At 32.2% G+C, this 18830-nt stretch overlaps 1 protein-coding gene across 1 annotated transcript; it reads left to right on the top strand.

The window, feature by feature from the left end:
• Positions 1–10310: 10310 nt before the first annotated feature.
• LOC114717042 (3-ketoacyl-CoA synthase 2-like) lies at positions 10311–13442 on the top strand. The gene is made up of 3 exons (XM_028902113.1): positions 10311–10934; positions 11153–11908; positions 13380–13442. The coding sequence occupies exons 1-3, from the start codon at positions 10311–10313 to the stop codon at positions 13440–13442; spliced, it is 1443 nt and encodes a 480-aa protein (XP_028757946.1).
• The last annotated feature ends 5388 nt before the right edge of the window (positions 13443–18830 follow it).

Below are 18830 nucleotides of genomic sequence, written 5' to 3'. Positions count from 1 at the left end.
TTATATGAGAACACAATACTCACACAAATTTATTAATTTAATAGATTTACATATCACTTTTAAAAAAAACATATTCTTTTTCATTTTAAAAATATTCTAACAGGTTATGCACTTGAGCAATTGCTTTGCTATGATGAAATGCCACACACGTTAATTAAGACTCTCCTTAGTTTCTTACTTCATCTCCTAGGTTTCCCCACTTAACTATTCTTTTCTGTTTTTTTTTTAAGTCTTATTAATGTTTGTGCTTAATTATTAAAGTGATACACAACATTAAAAAGCCAAGATTTTTTAAAATTGTTTTAATAGAATATATTCCAATGTAGCATTTTTTGACTGAGGTCCAACTTTTGGTGACAGTGGGTTCAAACAGATGATGAGGCGTGTTCAGCTATTTAAGCAAATTATAGATATAAACGCTTAATTTCTCCTCAGCGGCTGTTATTACTTATATATCAGTAAAACTTAGTGCTGCTTCTCCTTGAAGAGAACGTCAAGCACGTCTGAATAGAACCCTGTCACTCTTTGAGGGCGATGTAGTTTTAAAAATACATATAATTCTTCTTGCATCTTTTTGTTGCTAAAAATTATCTATATTAATGGTAGAATTCATTTTGTTGCCAAATGATGCCTTTCTTGCTTTTTCAAGGGAGAGAAGGATTGAAGTTTTGTTTTAATGATATATAGGGACAATGTGTGTGTGTGTCAAAAACTACCGAGAGGTGTCTTGGAAGTTGCATACATCAAATTGATTGGAATACTTGTGACTGTATTTAAGTAACATGTATAATCACTATATATGTATGATTGTTTTACTTCCCCAGATGTTGTTGAAGAACATTGTCACAGTGATATTTGGTTTTTGGATAACTTATTTAGCTACACATAGTTTGAGTGGGTGGAAAGTATGAAATAAAATATAATCCTTTCTGTATTTACTACTATTATTTATGAGTTGAAGTTTTTATTGGGTTTGAATGAAAAGAAGGAACACGATGGAAGCACATTCCATTCCCATCACAATGATGAGCATAGAGTGTTCATCTTTTGATGTTGTATGATTTAGATAGTCTAGATTAAATTTAATTTTTTTATATATTTTAATAGATACAAAATTAAAAATAAAGATAATCTTATAGCTAACACTTTTTTAAAAGAATAAGTTTATCGTTGCAAAATTTTATATTAAAATTTTTAAATCTAAAGCATCTATATCAGATTTTGGATAATTTAGATTACATTATAGTAATGAGCACATCATACTCATCAGAAACCAATTTCAGTGCTCATCATAGTGATGAGCATTATGACGTTGATCACTACGGTAAAATCTAAATTATTCAAAATCAATTTTAATATTTTATATTTAAAATTTTTAATTAGTGATTTTGAGGTAAAAAATTTATTTTTTAAAAACTTACAGTTAAGATATTACATTTATTTTAGATTATGTACTTATTAAAAAGAAAATATTTTTTGAGAAGCAAAAGTATTAAATATTAAATATTAAATCTTGGTCTTTCATATTAAATTTGAATGGTTGAGATTTGATGAGAATCATGGTACTCATTACTACGATAAGCACTGAAACTGATTTGGTACTCATTATGTGATTGTGGTGATGAGCACGAATGAGGATCCAAAATGAAACACGATTATTCATTTGAGAAATTGAGATTGATTTGTTTGCAAGTGCATTGATTGCAAGGATCTTGAATTGGCAATTGAGTGATAGAGATTGCAATGTGTTTTGGAAATTGATCGATTTCATTGAAGTTAACTTTTCAATGCTAGTTGCTTGGCAATAAGTTCGCTGCAACTACTTTGTTTGCTAAGAGATTGCAGCTACTCAAACTTTCGACCTCATAACTATATATTCATTCCCACTCTCTTTATAAGTCATTTTATAAATTTTTTATTAAAATAAAAAAAATAAAATGCATGAATTCTATTTAAAAATTAGATATTGTTTACTTTATTCATATTAAATATACCTTTTAAAAGAATTTAGAGTTTTGATTCATTGAAAACTCAATCTCTGATTTTAACTTTCTACCACTTAATTCGCATAGTTTCAACAAATATATAATTTTATTTTTAAAATATAGAGGGACCAATATTTTATATAATTACAATTGTAGGGATTAAATTGTATTGAATCAACTAAGTTTTAACCAAATGAAAATTATAGTGATTGAGTTGTATCAAATCAAATTCCGATGATTGGGTTTTAAAGTTAATTAAAATTATAAAGATTAAATGATTAATTTTTTATATTTTATAATTATGATTACTACTCATTAACTTGTATCTTCTTGTTATTTTTAAAGAGAGCTAAGAATAGTCTTTTTTTTTAATCGGTAATGTAGCTTACTTTTATTTATTTTTTTATTTTCCTTCATATGTAAAAACAAACCATTTAATTAAGAAACAAAGAAACTCCTATAGAATAATTAAAAAAAATACTATATGCCGTGAGGAGGTTCCTTAACTAACTATTACACCAATCTTAACTAACTAATTATTAAATTTTATATAGCATAAATGAATATAAAATATTTTATAAGCTAAAGTGTATATTTGGTGGTTTAACTTTATATGAGGTTTTAATTCTAAAAAATATATTGTTAGTCTTTTAAACCTAAAATTATTCGTGTTGAATAATGAATTTTTGTAAAATCATATTTGTTTTGAAGATTAAACTTAATATATTAGTATTTGAGAATATTTTATCAACATTTAAGATCTTAATATCATAATTTTTTATTAAATATTTTCAGGTTAAAAGATTAAAAATATATTTTTTAAAGTTAAAAGAACAAATTGAAACTTTTTACAAAATTAAAAGATTAAAAATATACTTTAGCCTGTTTTATATCAACCAAATAAGAAATATCTGTAACTTGATTTTAACGTGATTAATAGCTGTGTTTGGGCCTAGATATGAGATGCCTGAATATAATTCTCATCCGTCAAGAAAACAAAAGGTCGAGCTGAAACACTTGGTAGCTACTATGCCAAGTTGCCAACGGATGTGAAGCGGGAATGCCTCGAGGGCCTTTGCTCAATCTTTATCTTAAAATTTATATTTTGAAAGACATATATCACTGATTTATTATAAATATATAAAAATTTTATTTTACTTTTTTAAAATTTTGCGTACATATTTTACATCTTAGGGTCTCATTATATGTCCTTGTTAATCATTAACCAATAAGATTCTCACATTGGTGGTAAGATTAAACCCATCATCATATAGATTATTAATCAAATCCTTACCAATTAGAGCAATAGTACTTGTTAACTATAACGTTACCGTTATCTATAAACCTATGATTGATGGCTTCGTTTCGACTAATGTTACTACTTTAAAATAGTACTTAGATTTAATAATCATTATTCCACATATATAAAGTAGGGGTGTGCATGAAACCCGTATGCCCAATGAGTTCGCCCGAGCCCGCAAGAAAAATGCTCAGTCCAACCTAGTAAAAAGCTGCCCAAACAAAAATGGACATCTTCAGGCCGGGCTGATTTACGGGCAGGGCAGGGAGGGCAGGGTATGCTGCCTTGCCCATTTGGCCTTGCCCAAAAAAAATATATAATTATATATATAAGATAATATTATTTTAAGCAATTATCTCTTTTATTTTGGCCAAAAAAATTAGCTAAAATTAGAAAAAATGAAAGGAACATAAAATTATAATTATATAAAAGAGCTAAATATCAAAATATAAGATTCAATATGCTAAATTACTCCAAGTCAAATTTCCTTCTTTTTCTTTTACATCCAAATTTTTTAAAACAAAAAAAAAGAAAAATAAAACCACATTTTAAATTTTGTGCTTTCACATGATTATAAGAATATGCCAAATATATGAATAAACTAAGGAATTTCACTACTAATTTAGCTTAATTATTAAATGTTCTAATTATTAAATTTTTTTTTTTACCTCCCATAAGAAATTGAGAGCTGAAGAACAAGACTACATAGGCCTTATATATATGATCGATAAACTCATTCATGATAATTTTTTTCCTTTGACTTGTCTCAAAACACGATAATTGAATTTTTTTTTCTACATATGATATAGGGCATGGTGTCATTATGCTAGGCAAAAAAGCCTGCCCTGCCCAGCCCAGCCTGCTCTTGCCCTGCCCAAAATGGTTAGGGCTTGCACTGGGCAGGGCTGGGCAGCGGGCTGCAAAACGCAGCCCGCTCATCTTTCGGGCTGGGCATCAGGCAAGAGGTTTGCCCTACCCAGCCTTGTCCGTGTGCAGCCCTAATATAAAGTGGTGATCAAGATTGAACATGATGCGTGAGACATCAGATTGGCACAATAATAACATACATCAAGTAGAATCTAAAACAAAATATTGTGATTACATTTGTTTAGGTTTGATATGCAGAGTTTTAATTTTCAAAGTTAGGATAAAGATTGATAAGGCGATTGGGCATATATATATATATATATATATATATATATATTCTCACCCCCATAAATAATTATAATTTTTAAAATCATTCCCAATAAATATTATTTTTTTGTCTTTCTTCATAATTTTTTCTTAATTTCTTCCAACTGTATGCACCATAATTAACTAACCTCTAATTATTATGGATTATATATATTTCCTCAGATTTAAAGTAAGTCACTTTAACGAATTTATCAAAATCAAAATATAATAGTTAACCCATTAAATTTATTTCGAATTAAATTTTTTTTTTTTAAAACTTTACCCATATTATGATATTGTCAAATGAGAGAGAAAAGTGCAAAAAATCACATCTAAGTATTAATTGCTGAAACAAAATTAATAAATAAGTATGAATTTTTTTCTAAGTAATTCATATTTTGACGCAAATGGAATATAATTACATCGTGTTGAAAACCAACCCTCATAAAGACAGTATCTCCTTCTTGGGAGGTGTTTGGATCGAACCAAATTAGGGTTTGAAAAATAGCTTCTGGAGAATAGATTCTAGGAAAAATAGATTTTCTGAAAAAGTGAGAGTGTTTGGATAGTTGTTGTCAGAAACACTTTTCATATATACAAATTACTAAAAAAGACATACAAATATGATAATTACATAAAAGATAGATTTTATAATATATTTCAATTTGAAGGAATAAAATTGTTAATAATATATTTTTTTACCAACATAATTAATAATATATAAGAAAATATAATTAATAAATAATTAATATATGTATATATATTTATAAAAAAGATTAAATATGTTTATAGAAAAATGAATAAAAAAGTACCATAATAATTAAGATATTGCATCAATATGGAGCATTTATAATAAGTTTTTTTTAAACTACATATTACTAGTCTGGTTGAAGCTTTCCTTCAATAAAAGTTTAAGACCTTGTCTATATATTAACTCTCAAATTAGGTTTTACATTAATGACCGGAATAATAATCTTACATTTAAGGACAATATTAACTATCCAATTAGGTCTTACATTAAAGACTGGAATAATAAATTTGTTAATTTTTTTTTTGCCAACATATTAAACAATGTATAAAAACATATATTAATTACTATATCTAGTTCTAAATATGAGAGCTAGTTGACTAATTTGAGTAGATTAAACAAATAAGTTAAGTTATTTATTTGTAATAAATAGGTGTTGTCTTTCCTACAATATCACTATTAATCAAGTTTATTGGTTATAACTTGAAAAACAATAGACAAATATGAGAAATAAAGTAGATTGAAGTTTTATATTTAGGACCAAATAAAAGTCAAATGAGGTCTTATATTAAAGACATGATGTAGTAATTGTTAATATGTGTATATATAATTATAAAATATAAGATTATGTTTTTTGAAAAATAAATAATTGTTTTCAACCAAAAGAAATTACCGTAGGGGGTGGGGGAAGAACAGCTCAAAAAGCAAAATTTTGTTGTTTATTACAAAACTTTAGTTTTGATATGCAAACCATGGTTTCAAAAAATTGATGGGCGTTTAGGTTATTTTTTTCTCAAACCATGGTTTGGGCAATCACCCAAACACCTCCTGTCAAAAAAAATAAAATAAAATAAAGACGGTATCTTCTTTATGCCCCCTTTCGACCACATATCTCCTTCCACGTGTTTCATTCCCTCCCATAACATTACCATCAATAATTTATTTATACCCACAAAAACTTCACAAGCATACTCCTTCACAGAAAGGAGGAGGAGGAGGATACGGAGGAAGCTAAGTATAAGGTATAATTGAAAATTTTTTCCATTTTCGAATAGTTTCACCTCTCATAATATGGTAGGTTCGAATTTTTAGTAAAAGAAATACTCACATGTAGTGTCTAGGAGTATTTCAAATATGAACCTCCTCTAATCAAAAGATATCTGTACCAATCCTTCAAAATATAGAATTGATGGTTTGCCTACTTGTCTTCAATTCTTAAAAAACATTTAGAATTGTCTTATAAAAACTATCCGGATATTTTAGGCTCGTTGGAGTAGTAATGACTTGATTTGATTGGGGAACGTACGCATTTGAACCAGATTGAATTTTCAACAGGTCTTCATGAAACACCGAAATATTAGTTTTCCTGATAACATTGTACCTGCTCATTATTAATGGAAAGTTTAGGGTGTAACTGTTACTCCATTTTTGTATCGAAGCAGAAGCGGATTTTACAAAAATTCATGGTTAAATAGTGATGCTTTTCAGATTATGGATATTTTCTCTTATATTCACTACAAAAAAATTGACTTTCAGCGGCGACAAAAGTCGCCGTCGAAAGTTTTTTGCGGCGACAAGTCGCTGCTGAAAAGTCGTTGCCGTAGCAGCCGTGGCTAAAAACTTTCAGTGGCGACTAAAAAGGTCGCCGTTAAAAGATACTTTCAGCAGCGACTTTTAGAAGTTTCAGCAGCGACAAATGTCGCCGCCGAAAACACTTTCGGTGGCGACATTTGTCGCCGCTGAAAAGCATTTCAGCGGCGACAAAAAAGTCGCCGCAGAAGTCACCGCCAGTGTCACGTCATCGTCTCCGGCCGCCACGTCAGCACCGTCGACCTCCACATCATCTCCATCGGCGGCCACGTCATCACCACCGACTGCCACATCATCACTAGCCACCTCCACGTCATTGCCACGTCACTCCTCCTCGCCACGTCATCGTCTAAATATTTTCACCTTAAATGTGTCTTCTTCCAGGTTCGAACTCGTGACCGCCTCCCTTCGTGTCCAACCTTCTTGCCGCTGAGCCAGATTGAATTTGTTTATTAATATTGTAAAATAAAATATATATTATTATATTATACTTTCGGCGGCGACAAAAAAAGTCGCCGCTGAAGGTCCATTTTCGGCAATTTTTTTATTAATATTGTAAAATAAAATATATATTATTATATTATACTTTCAGCGGCAACAAAAAGAGTCGCCGCTGAAAGTCCACTTTCGGCGGCGACAAAAAAAGTCGCCGCTGAAGGTCCATTTTTGGCAATTTGTTTATTAATATTGTAAAATAAAATATATATTATTATATTATACTTTCAGCGGCGACAAAAAGAGTCACCGCTGAAAGTCCACTTTCGGCGGCGACAAAAAAAGTCGCCGCTGAAGGTCCATTTTCGGCAATTTGTTTATTAATATTGTAAAATAAAATATATATTATTATATTATACTTTCAGCGGCGACAAAAAGAGTCGCCGCTGAAAGTCCACTTTTGGCGGCGACAAAAAAGTCGCCGTTGAAGGTCCACTTTCGGCGGCGACAAAAAAAGTCGCCGCTGAAGGTCCTTTTTCTGCAATTTGTTTATTAATATTATAAAATAAAATATATATTATTATATTATACTTTCAGCGGCGACAAAAAAAGTCGCCACTAAAAGTCCACTTTTGGCGGCGACAAAAAAAGTCGCCGCTGAAGGTCCACTTTCAGCGGCGACACTTTTGTCGCTGCTGAAAGTCTTGGTTTCAATGGCGAACTTTCAGCGGCGACTAGAAAAGTCGCCGCTGAAAGTCGACTTTCGGCGGCGACACTTTTGTCGCCGCTGAAAGTCTTGGTTTCAATGGCGAACTTTCAGCGGCGACTAGAAAAGTCGCCGCTGAAAGTCGACTTTCGGCAGCGACACTTTTGTCGCCGCTAAAAGTCTTGGTTTCAGCGGCGACTTTTTTTGTCGCCGCCGAAAGTCGTCGCCTAAAGTCTATTTTTTTGTAGTGATTTTTATTATTTAATATTTATGGCTATTTTTTCATAATCTTTATTCAGCAACACACAAAAAATTATTTTTCACTTATGAGTTGTGTTTGCAATAAAATGGCTATATATGTAACGAAATTTTATTTAGCCAGTAAATTATAATAAATTTATTTTTATATGAAAAAAGTACAAAGAACAAAAAAGGCTGGCTGATCTATAATTAGGCAAGTTTTGATCAGTTTGGAATCAATATATATGTATATATATATGGATATATTTCATCATATCAGTTTAATACGCAATCCATGCAAGTTTGATAAGAGGTTCGAATTACTATGAAATTGGTAGTGACAGCTCAACTATAAAGAAGAGCAACGTGATAAAAAAAAGCTGGTGTAGTAAAGAATGTTAAGATGAATATTTGATCATATAAAAGATGATAAGTAATAACATATACCAAAAAAGGGGGAAAAAAAAAAGAGCCGGCGTCTATTGGAAAAAAATGGTATAATATCATTTAAGGTGGCAAGGATATGTACAAAACTGATCATCCGAGGCGCTGTTAAGGAGATCTTGAATAGATAGTTTGAGTCCTTTTTGAAGTTTGATAGAACGAAGACAAAAAAAAGAAAAAAGAAAAACAACATTAAAAAAAAGATGCTGTTAAGCGATACCTTTTAGTAAATAATACTCCTTCGGTTCTTAATATAGGACCCAATTCTTGAGTTAGTTTTAGTCTTAAATATAAGACCAATTTCTCATATTTATCAACTTTCTCTAAATTACCCTTATGGATACTCTCTCAATCATAATCAAGTAGAAAAGAGAGATGTGGTATTAAGAAAGATGATTATGGTGTTTTAGGAAAAATGTGTCATTTTTCTTATAATTAACTAACTTACCTAACTTCCTTAATTTAATCAAATTAGTTAAATGGGTCCTATATTAAGGACCGGAGGAGTACTACCTCTTATTTTTAATATAAGACCCAATTGACTAATTTGAAAAAATTAAAAAAGTTAATAAATTACATTAAAGTTTTTACATTTATCATTTTTCTCCAAACTAATTTGATTCACTTTTATTTTATAACTTGATATACCATCTAATGATACACATCAGTATTTTAAAAAAATCATGTAACATATACTATAATTAAGTAATTTAGTAACTCTTTTAATCTCTCTAAATCAATCAATTGGGTTTTATATTAAGATTGGAGGTAGTACATCTGAGGAAGGTGATTATTGAGACGGATTCAACTGTGATTGCTTTAGGTTATGTTTGATTCAATGAAAGAAAGAGGAGGGGGGTTTTAATAGAGGGAAGGAGAGGGAAGGAGAGTGGAAGGATTTTAATATTATTTTGTTTGGATTTATAACAAAAGAGGGAAGGGGAGGAAAAAATATTTTAGTATGGACAATTTTGCTCTTATTTTATTTAAGATATGGGCATAATGGTCACAATATGACAGAATATGAACATAATAGTCACAACATGACAAAATATGGACATAATAGTCATAATATGGAAAAATATTACCCTTTCCCTCCAAATCCTCCCAATTTTGGAGGGGAGGCTGAGGAGGAGAGAGGAGGAAAAATTTTAAAAATTTTTTCCTCTCCTAAAATTTGTGTATTGCCAAACAAGGAAAAATGATTAAAATCCCTCCCCTTTCTTCCAAATCGCTCGTACCAAACACACCCTTAATGTTATTAGGGCAGTAAAATCCTCTAGTAGTAGCAAAGTCACTTGCAACAAGACACTCTATCACGTGACTGTTTTGTAGATATTTTCAAATGAGCTTTTACACTGTGCCGTTGCCTTCAATATTTTATTGTTTGCTCTAGCAACTTAGAAAATAAGAAATCTTTAGCTTACAAAAATAAAACGTGAAAGGTGTGGATCCATGCATTTTAGAATCCAAGATAAGCTCGAAACAAGGCGGCTCTCTCTCTCTCTCACACAAAAATAAAACATGAAAGGGTGTGGATCCATGCATTTATTTAGAATCCAAGATAAGCTCGAAACAAGGCGGCTATCTCCCTCTCTGTACCCCACCCTCACCGCCAGGCTTATTTAAGGCTCAGCCAAATGAGGTCATCGCATGTATCCTTAGTTCCTAACTTAGCCGTACGTCAACATGATGAACCTGTTGCTCCTCAAGTCTTTTTTGATAGCTGCTTCAGCTTCTGCTTGTGTTCATCATGAATTCAAATATGTTCATCCATCTCTAATATTTTCTTGCTTCTCTGCGTCATTCCTCCTAACCCTAGCCATTTTTCATCACTTGAAGAGACAGCCAAGCAAAGTATACTTAGTAGACTTTGCCTGCTACAAACCAAACGATTCTTGTGCTCTCACCAAGGAAATGTTATTGGAAACACTAAAGAGCTTTGGAGTTTTCTCAGAGGAGAACGTGAGACGAATGGGGAAAATTTTGGATAAGTCTGGTTTAGGATCTAAGACGTACATCCCTCGAGCTCTAATGCAGAACCAACCAAAAGTATGTCTGATTGAGGCAGGGAAGGAGGCAGAGACTGTGCTTTTCGGAGTCATTGATGAACTTCTGGAGAAAACATGGGTCCACCCAAAGGATATAGGAATTCTTGTTGTGAATTGTAGTACGTTTTGTCCCACACCATCTCTCTGTGACATGATCGTGAATCGATATAAACTCAAACACAACGTTTTGTGCTATGATCTTAGCGGCATGGGGTGCAGCGCTGGAGTTCTTGCTATTGACTTTGCCAAACGCCTCCTCCAGGTTCTTCATATTCTTTTTCCAAATAATCTAATTGCAAAAGAAACAAGAAAAAAAACAAAACACATTTCAGAAGTTAGGGCATTGCAAAAGGCATTATATGGAGGGATGTTAGAGGCCCCAAACCCTAAAACGAACTAGGCTAGTTGCTATGTAATCAAACAACTTGATTATTTTGCGTACCTATCTAACTTGTACACCTTATTGTTATGCTTTGGCAGTCACACCCGAGCTCGTATGCCATGGTTTTGAGCACTGAAAATGCAATTATGGGGACGTACTTGGGAAACGACCCTTCAATGCTTCTCATCAATTGTCTCTTTCGCATGGGTGGTTCTGCTTCTCTTCTCTCCAACCATCCTTTAGATCGTCATCGTTCCAAGTACCAAATCATTCACACACTTCGCACCCACATGGCTTCCGATGACAGAAGCTACAACTGTGTGTTTCAACGAGACGATGACCAGAAAATAATTGGTGTTTCCATCTCAAAAGACCTCATGAACGTTGCAGGTCACGTCCTCAAGTCTCACATCACATCGCTCGCCCCATTGGTCCTTCCTGTCTCAGAAAAACTCAAGTTTCTTGTAAACTCTGTCGGAAGGAAGGTTTTGAGATTGAAGATTGAAGCTTATGTTCCGAATTTCAAGTCGGCTTTTGAGCACTTTTGCATTCACACTGGAGGAAGGGCAGTGTTGGATACGATGCAGAAGAGTCTTGAGCTTCAAGACTGGGACGTGGAACCTTCAAGAATGACACTTTATGGGTTTGGGAACACATCTTCGAGTTCAGTGTGGTATGAATTGGCTTACTGTGAAGCCAAAGGAAGAATCAAGAAAGGTGACAGAATCTGGCAATTAGCATTTGGGTCAGGGTTCAAGTGTAACAGTGCAGTGTGGGGTGCATTGGACAACGTTGAAGCAGGTTCACTGAAGAATCCATGGAATGATGAGATTCATAAATTCCCTGTTAATGTGGTTGGAGAGGGTACCTCCCGTTAGTTAAGATATATGTCGGTCAATACTAGCTAGGAAGTTTGGTGTATATATATGCAATCCTATTAACTATTGTCCTAATTATTATGGTTGGGTCGCTATGTTGTGCTATAAAAATATGTTACTGTTTTGTGGAATAAAGACTTGTGGCTTTGATGGAATTGAGGAGAAAATGAAAATTGATGATATTGTTGATTGGTGTGTGATCCCTTAATTAGCTGCAAATCAATCTTCTATATTCTTCCCACTAATCTTTCATTTGGTCTTTAATTTTCAACATACCCTTGATTATATTCAACTACATAAGAAAAATATTTCCTCCAGCTCTATTTAAAGGCCACTCATATGCTTCTAAACATGAAGACTTTCTAAAGGGGTCCTTTGTCTCGTCATTCTCCCCCAGTAACTATATAAAAACAATAGAAATTAAAAAGAGAGACACTGCAGAAGTTTACGATGAGGATTTCGCATTTTCTAGATAATTGACTGCTAGAAGTGGGAGACAATGGGGAGAAACCACCCTAATTCTTTTCGATGAAAGCATGGTGAGAAATGAATTTTCATTTTCTAAATTTTATTAAGAGTAATTATGAAAAACTACAAAAGATTTTGACGCTTAATTAATTTTTTTAAATTTTTGTACTAGATATATACTTACAATAGGGCCTTGGAAGAATAAGTATATATTAATACATCATTAGCAGAGTTGACACCCAAAGTTGACTTTCTTTTCATGAGAGCGTAGTTTCTGAACTCAATTCATTGAAAAGGCACTTTAAACAGTGAATATAGTGGCAAAAGTTTATATTGGTAAGCATGAGGAGCATATGGATCCCACATACTAACAACTCTAATTTCATTATATAGAAGCCTTAAAGCAAATTATAGATTTATTCATTTATTCATATAACAACCTAACCTTCGATTATTAATATTATGTATGATTAAAATAAAAAAAAAAGGTCTAGCCACATCCAACTATAATCAGAGGTCAATTTGAATTTTCTCAGTAGTGGCAATCATTGATGAAATATCGACGCTTACAAATTAAACTTTTAATTTGCCAGCAGCAACCAATCGCTAATGAGATGTTTAGACAGGAGATGCGGGGAAAAAAAAACCAGGATCAAAAGAAGGTTGTTTCATTTCACTCATATGAATGTTTGAGTTTATCATGGTCAGGGAAAATTGTGGTAATGTAAAAAATATTCCCTTGGAATTTTAACCTTCCTCGCGTAAATTTTCTAGCCCTGTGCTGACTTGAGAATGTTGCGAATATCATAACTGGATAACTTAGAGATATGAACTAAATTTAAGGCATTAGAATTACAAGAAAGGCTTTTGTCAATTACAAATTTCCGTGAGGCTGTGAAAGTAACCTTGGAATTTTTGAATTATTTGTCATGATTTGTTGATGAATTCTTTACGAAGAGCCTCAATTCACTTAATCTAGATGAGATTGAGTAAGATGATCGGTCATTTTAACATTGTCGCGTTGCGGTCAGAAAATAGCTGATGCACTGTTCTACAAAGCGATGCAAGAAAGCCTTGTGCGGAATAGTCACCTAATTAAACAGCAAAAATAATGCACCAAAAATAGACGGCCTTTACATAAAGGCAAGAGTACAGGAGATGATCAACTGTTTCAACCGTATGATAACCAAAGACATAGCCAAGTTGTACATTTAATGATGCTTTCTCAGCACCTTTCTAACAGTCATTGCAGAATGGACTGGTTTCCAAATAAATAGGAGTTGTTTGAGGCAGATGGATATTTCATATGAAATCGCAACGTTTTAAATGGAATGAACTGCTTCATCATAGCATTCTGAATAGACAAAGTATAGTCCTGTTTAACGCTGTACTTGCCAATGATGTCACATTACAAAGTGAGATAGGTGTTCAAAGAATGATAACAACCACCGCTAAACAGTATGTGGATTTAATTAGAGGCGCGTTCCAAGAATGTGAGAGTCAAGAGTTAGGATTATGAATAGAAACTTCAGAGATACTTTAATTTGAATCCTAAGCCGTGGATTGATGAGTCATAGGCCGCCAAAGGTTGTGATCTAAGAGAATATACATATATATATAGAGAGAGAGAGAGGGAGAGAGAGAGTCTTCTAAGACAACTTGTCAACGAAGGTGTTGAAAAATGAGATTAGATCATTCCAAAATTTCTTTCAAAACCAAGAAGCATTATAAGGCCTTTTCAGCTTACAACTCGAAGAGAGATCCAAATATTTTAATCTCAAAGTGTTGGTGAGAAGAGAGTGAGGTTTAGATAATAGAATCCTTCAAATTTGTTTGGCCAATAAAATTAGATTCATGTGAGCCGTAGATCTGATACCTAAGCCACTATTGCTTCTAGAAGTGAAAAGTAGACTCTTCTTAACCAGGTGAATTCTTGGTTTTTTATCATCTTATCACTATAAAAAAAATCAACAAGTCTAGAATCAATTATAGTTGTTAGTATTAAGGGACGTCTGAATGAAAACCAAATCATGATTTTAAAAATAATTTTATGAAATTTGAGGTAAGTATATGAGAAGAGTTTTGTCTCGACTTATATGAAAATATTTTTTTTAAAATACTTCCAAGAGCTCCCAAATACTCCCTGACTTTTTACAGGTTTGAAAGAAATATTTATTACTCATTTTCAAAAATATCCTTATTTTTTGTTCTTCTCAGCGAACTGTGAAAAATAGAAAAAGATATGCACGGTTTAAAATGAGGACTTGCCACCTTCTGCCTTGGATAATTGACTCCAAAGTATTTGAGGGATTGAAAAGAAGCCACCATTTTTTCAATGAAAGTTTTGTGGAAAAGGAATTCTATTCTTTTTAACTTGATGAGACTTGAGAGTAATTCTGAAAAATTATAAAATATTTTGATGCTTAACTAATTAATTTTAACTAACAATTTGTTAAATCTAAATCTAAATATATAATAATTAATGACAAAACGTGGCCCATTTTGAACGAAAATTATTAGAAACAAAACAAAATATGCACTACACATCTTGCAGAGGCTCCATTATCAAATGCCTCTATGAATCTCACTACACAATTGGGCCAACACTTAGGATCTATAACCTCATTCTCTTGGGCTTCAGAAACCCACCTTTTCATTTTAGACTTGCTTTAAACAGAAAAAATTGGGGGAAAGTCCCTTTAACAATTTTATTAATAAAATTCTTTTCCGATAATTTTAATACACAAAAACTACTGGTTGGTTTGCAAATTTTGTACCCACAGAGTATCAGTGCTGTTGTCACAAATTAATATATCAGTACTCTGATTTAAACTCTTCTCACTAATAAAATTTTCAATGCAGACCCCCCCCCCCCAAATTTTTCACTTTTAAATATTGCATCAGTTAAATTCTAAAAAAAAATGCTTTAAATGTGTAAGTAATATTTTCTGGCATGCATGTTTACGTAATATTTCTTCATGCATCCCTCGTAGTATGTAGGCATATGTCACTTTTATGTCCACATAAGATTATTTCGTTTTCCTAGCTTTATATTCAAAAGACATGTTAGTCATTTAAACTCTGAGCAACATGAATTTAATTTGCTAATGAATCTATATAAACTACAGAGTTTAAAATACTACTACTTCCAGTCCTTACTATAAGAGCTAGTTGACTAATTTGAGCAGATTAAGGAAATTAGTTAAATTAGTTATTTATAATAATTAAATAGATGTTGTCTTTCCTAAACCGTCTTTGTTAATTAAGTGTATTGACTAGAATTATCATTAAACTATCTTAGAAAAAAATAGATAAATATGAGAGACAAGGTGGATTGAGGTCTTATATTTAAGACTAAAATAAAAGTCAAACAGGCTCTTATATTAAGAACTAGAGGTACTATATTTCAAAGTTAAAGAATATCTTATTCAACTATAATTATATATATTATCGACACTTCACCAACTATTAACCTCAAACGTACATATATAGAGAATTCTCAAGCGCCATTGCTGCTTAATTAATTAACCTTCAACATCAACATGATGAACCTATCATATTACGTTCTTTGCATTTTTCCTCCTAATAAGCCTAGCCATTTTTCTTCACTTATGGAGACAGCCAAGAAAAGTCTTCTAGTGACGACTTTTTTGCCACATAAAATCGAGTTTCAGCCGCGACTTTTTAAAATTGCAGCAAAAAATCACCCCGAAAAGTCTATTTTTATTTATTTTTGTAGTGGGTGAATGAAACCAAAAGCCACTCTTAAAGATTTTAGAAAAATTTGGTTTGAGATTTGGAGGCCGAGATCCCACCTAAAGTTGTCTTTGGTTGAGGCAAGGAAGGAGACAGAGACTTTACTGTTTCTACCAAACTCCTATGAATAAATTTGAACATTTCATTATCAATTTCTTGCACACTTTTGTCATAGAATTTGAGATTTTTTTTTGCCAATATGAAATTTGAGAATTTTGACTCCTTTAACTGTAATCTTTTGATGAAAAGTATTCGATATCACTAATGCAAGAGATCACCATAATATAATATCAAGATGCATGGTGTGTATTAAGCGTTGCTTAAAAAGCAGATGATATATATGCAATATAATCTCTTGATTGTGAGTATCATAATCCTATGAATAACTTTGAAAAATTCATTATCAATCCCTCGCATTTGTTTTTTGGCTAAGCACATGATTCTCTTGTTGAAGGTAATTATATTTCAGATATTGTTGGATACTAATTAAGTATCAGGATTTGAGATCTCGAGTAGAACAGTGAAGGCAAAAAAGTAATTAGGTTTTGTTTCATAGACAAAGTATTGAAAATCAAGCTCCTCCTTTGTTTTTCATTTTTGGTAGGGATCACTAATTTAGAGATTCTGTTACATCTGCTCCTTCCCCACCATTCTCCAGACATTCTCCTCCTCCCTTCGGTTTCTCCTCCTTCTCGTTCGTGAAGGTCCACTTTTCAGTCAAACTCAATTCTACTTGGGATTGATTTTAGCAAAGGGCTGAAGAAGGTTAAAAGACTCAATAAATTAAAAAAGGAAAAAAAAAATTTAAGGAAAACTATAGAGATCTCCAAATTAGTTCTTCCATTCTGTTATTTGTAATTCCTTTACGTTTTGATATAAATCCATCCAGTCACTTTTTTTATACGAAGGAAAAGAAAAAGAAAAGAAAATTAAATGGGCCAAATCAAGTCTGAATATGATATACAGTGTGGGATTAAATTTGAAATCATATACTAACAAGCTACTGGCTCCAGTAAGAAAAACACAAGTTCGAATCACTACAAAAAAAATTGACTTTCAGCCGTGGCTAAAAACTTTTAGCGACGACTAAAAAAGTCGCTGCTAAAAGATACTTTCAGGGGCGACCTTTAGAAGTTTCAATGGCGACAGACACTTTCAGCGACGCAAATAGTAATGCCTAACAAGAATATGCTTTACCAACACCACGTTATTATCGCCGACCGCCACGTCATCATCACCGGCTGCCACGTCATCACTAGCCACTTCCACATCATTGCCACATCACTCCTTCCCGTCACGTCATCGTCCAAATATTTTCACCTTAAATGTGTATTCTTCAAGGTTCAAACTCGTGACCACCTCCTTTCGTATCCAATCTTCTTGCTGCTGAGCCAGATTGAATTTGTTTATTAATATTATAAAATAAAATATATATTATTATATTATACTTTCAGCGGCGACATTATAAAGTCATCGCTGAAAGTCAGACCTTCAGCGGCGACCATAGAATGTCACCGCTGAAAGTGAATCTAATGATTCTCAAGGTATACTTTCAGTGGCAAAAAAAAAAAGTTGCCGCTGAAAGTCTTAGTTTCAGTAGCGAACTTTCAACGGTGACACTTTTGTCGCCACTGAAAGTCTTAGTTTCAGTCGCGAACTTTTAGCCTTGACTTTTTTTGTCGTCGCCTAAAGTCTTTTTTTTTTTGTAGTGAATTCTGAAAAATCTATTTGTTAGGAGAATTTTAATCTTAATACTTTCGGCCCGACAGAGAGTAGTCTTACACCCAAAATGACTTGATAATACTTTGATAAATTATACAAAAAAAAAATGGAAAGACATGAAAACGTGCAGTAACAAATTTTCAGCTGTGCAATAAAAGAATATCAATATGTTTATATTTCCTTATTCGATATATCCTATCAAGACACTAGCTTTTTAATTTTCCTCACATATTTTGTTATATATTTAAGTTTTAATTTAAATACGTACTATATTATTTTGATAAGATATATAAATCAAAGGGCAAGATGTAATTTTCCATTAAATAAGATGTCATTACATATTAAAAACTATAATGAATAAAAGACATTATCTTTTTTCAAAAAAACAATAACCACACATGAAATTTGGATATGTTTGGGGTGGCAATTCATATGGGTTACAACATGAGTTTAAACGTTATTTTTATGGTCAATAGGTCATTTAAAATGTGAGCAATAAGAATTTAAAAAGAACAAGTGTTGACAAATACCATAAAGGATGACCTGTCTTCTTATTTGGGAAAAATTGGTTGGACAAAAATGCCCTCCCTCTTTTTTCTTCACTTTGCCCCTTTAATTACAACCTATATTGTGGAAGCCACAGTTTTTACAAGCAATCTTTTAATTAGAATTTTTTTTTAACATCGGCACTTATAGTTCATTATACAAAATCTATGAATCAATTTATTTTCCATTAGAGCCCTTAATATAAATATTGTTGAAAGATGATATAATTTTAACTTATAATTAACTAATTTTTCTGATTTATATAAAGTAATTAAAAATAACTTATAAATAGGATATCGAGTGAGTACGGATTTGGTTCCATGGTTGATAAATGCCTTTTTCCAACTAATATGGACACCTCAACAGCCATTAAATAATACTACATAGGATTATAGTATCACAGTAT

The sequence above is a fragment of the Neltuma alba genome, unplaced genomic scaffold (genome assembly GCF_004799145.2).
Source record: "Neltuma alba isolate B1F8T4 unplaced genomic scaffold, ASM479914v2 tig00011705_pilon, whole genome shotgun sequence".
Lineage (NCBI taxonomy): Eukaryota > Viridiplantae > Streptophyta > Magnoliopsida > Fabales > Fabaceae > Neltuma > Neltuma alba.
The sequence above is the reverse complement of the archived record's forward strand: the minus strand, read 5'-3'. Positions and strand labels throughout refer to the sequence as shown.

Excerpts from the sequence above, each read along its gene's own strand:
- LOC114717042 (XM_028902113.1), top strand. The coding sequence starts at position 10,311 with ATGATGAACCTGTTGCTCCTCAAGTCTTTTTTGATAGCTGCTTCAGCT. Across the intron at positions 10,935-11,152 it reads TTGCCAAACGCCTCCTCCAG|TCACACCCGAGCTCGTATGC; the intron begins GTTCTTCATATT and ends ATGCTTTGGCAG. Across the intron at positions 11,909-13,379 it reads ATAAATTCCCTGTTAATGTG|ATGAGATTGAGTAAGATGAT; the intron begins GTTGGAGAGGGT and ends CACTTAATCTAG.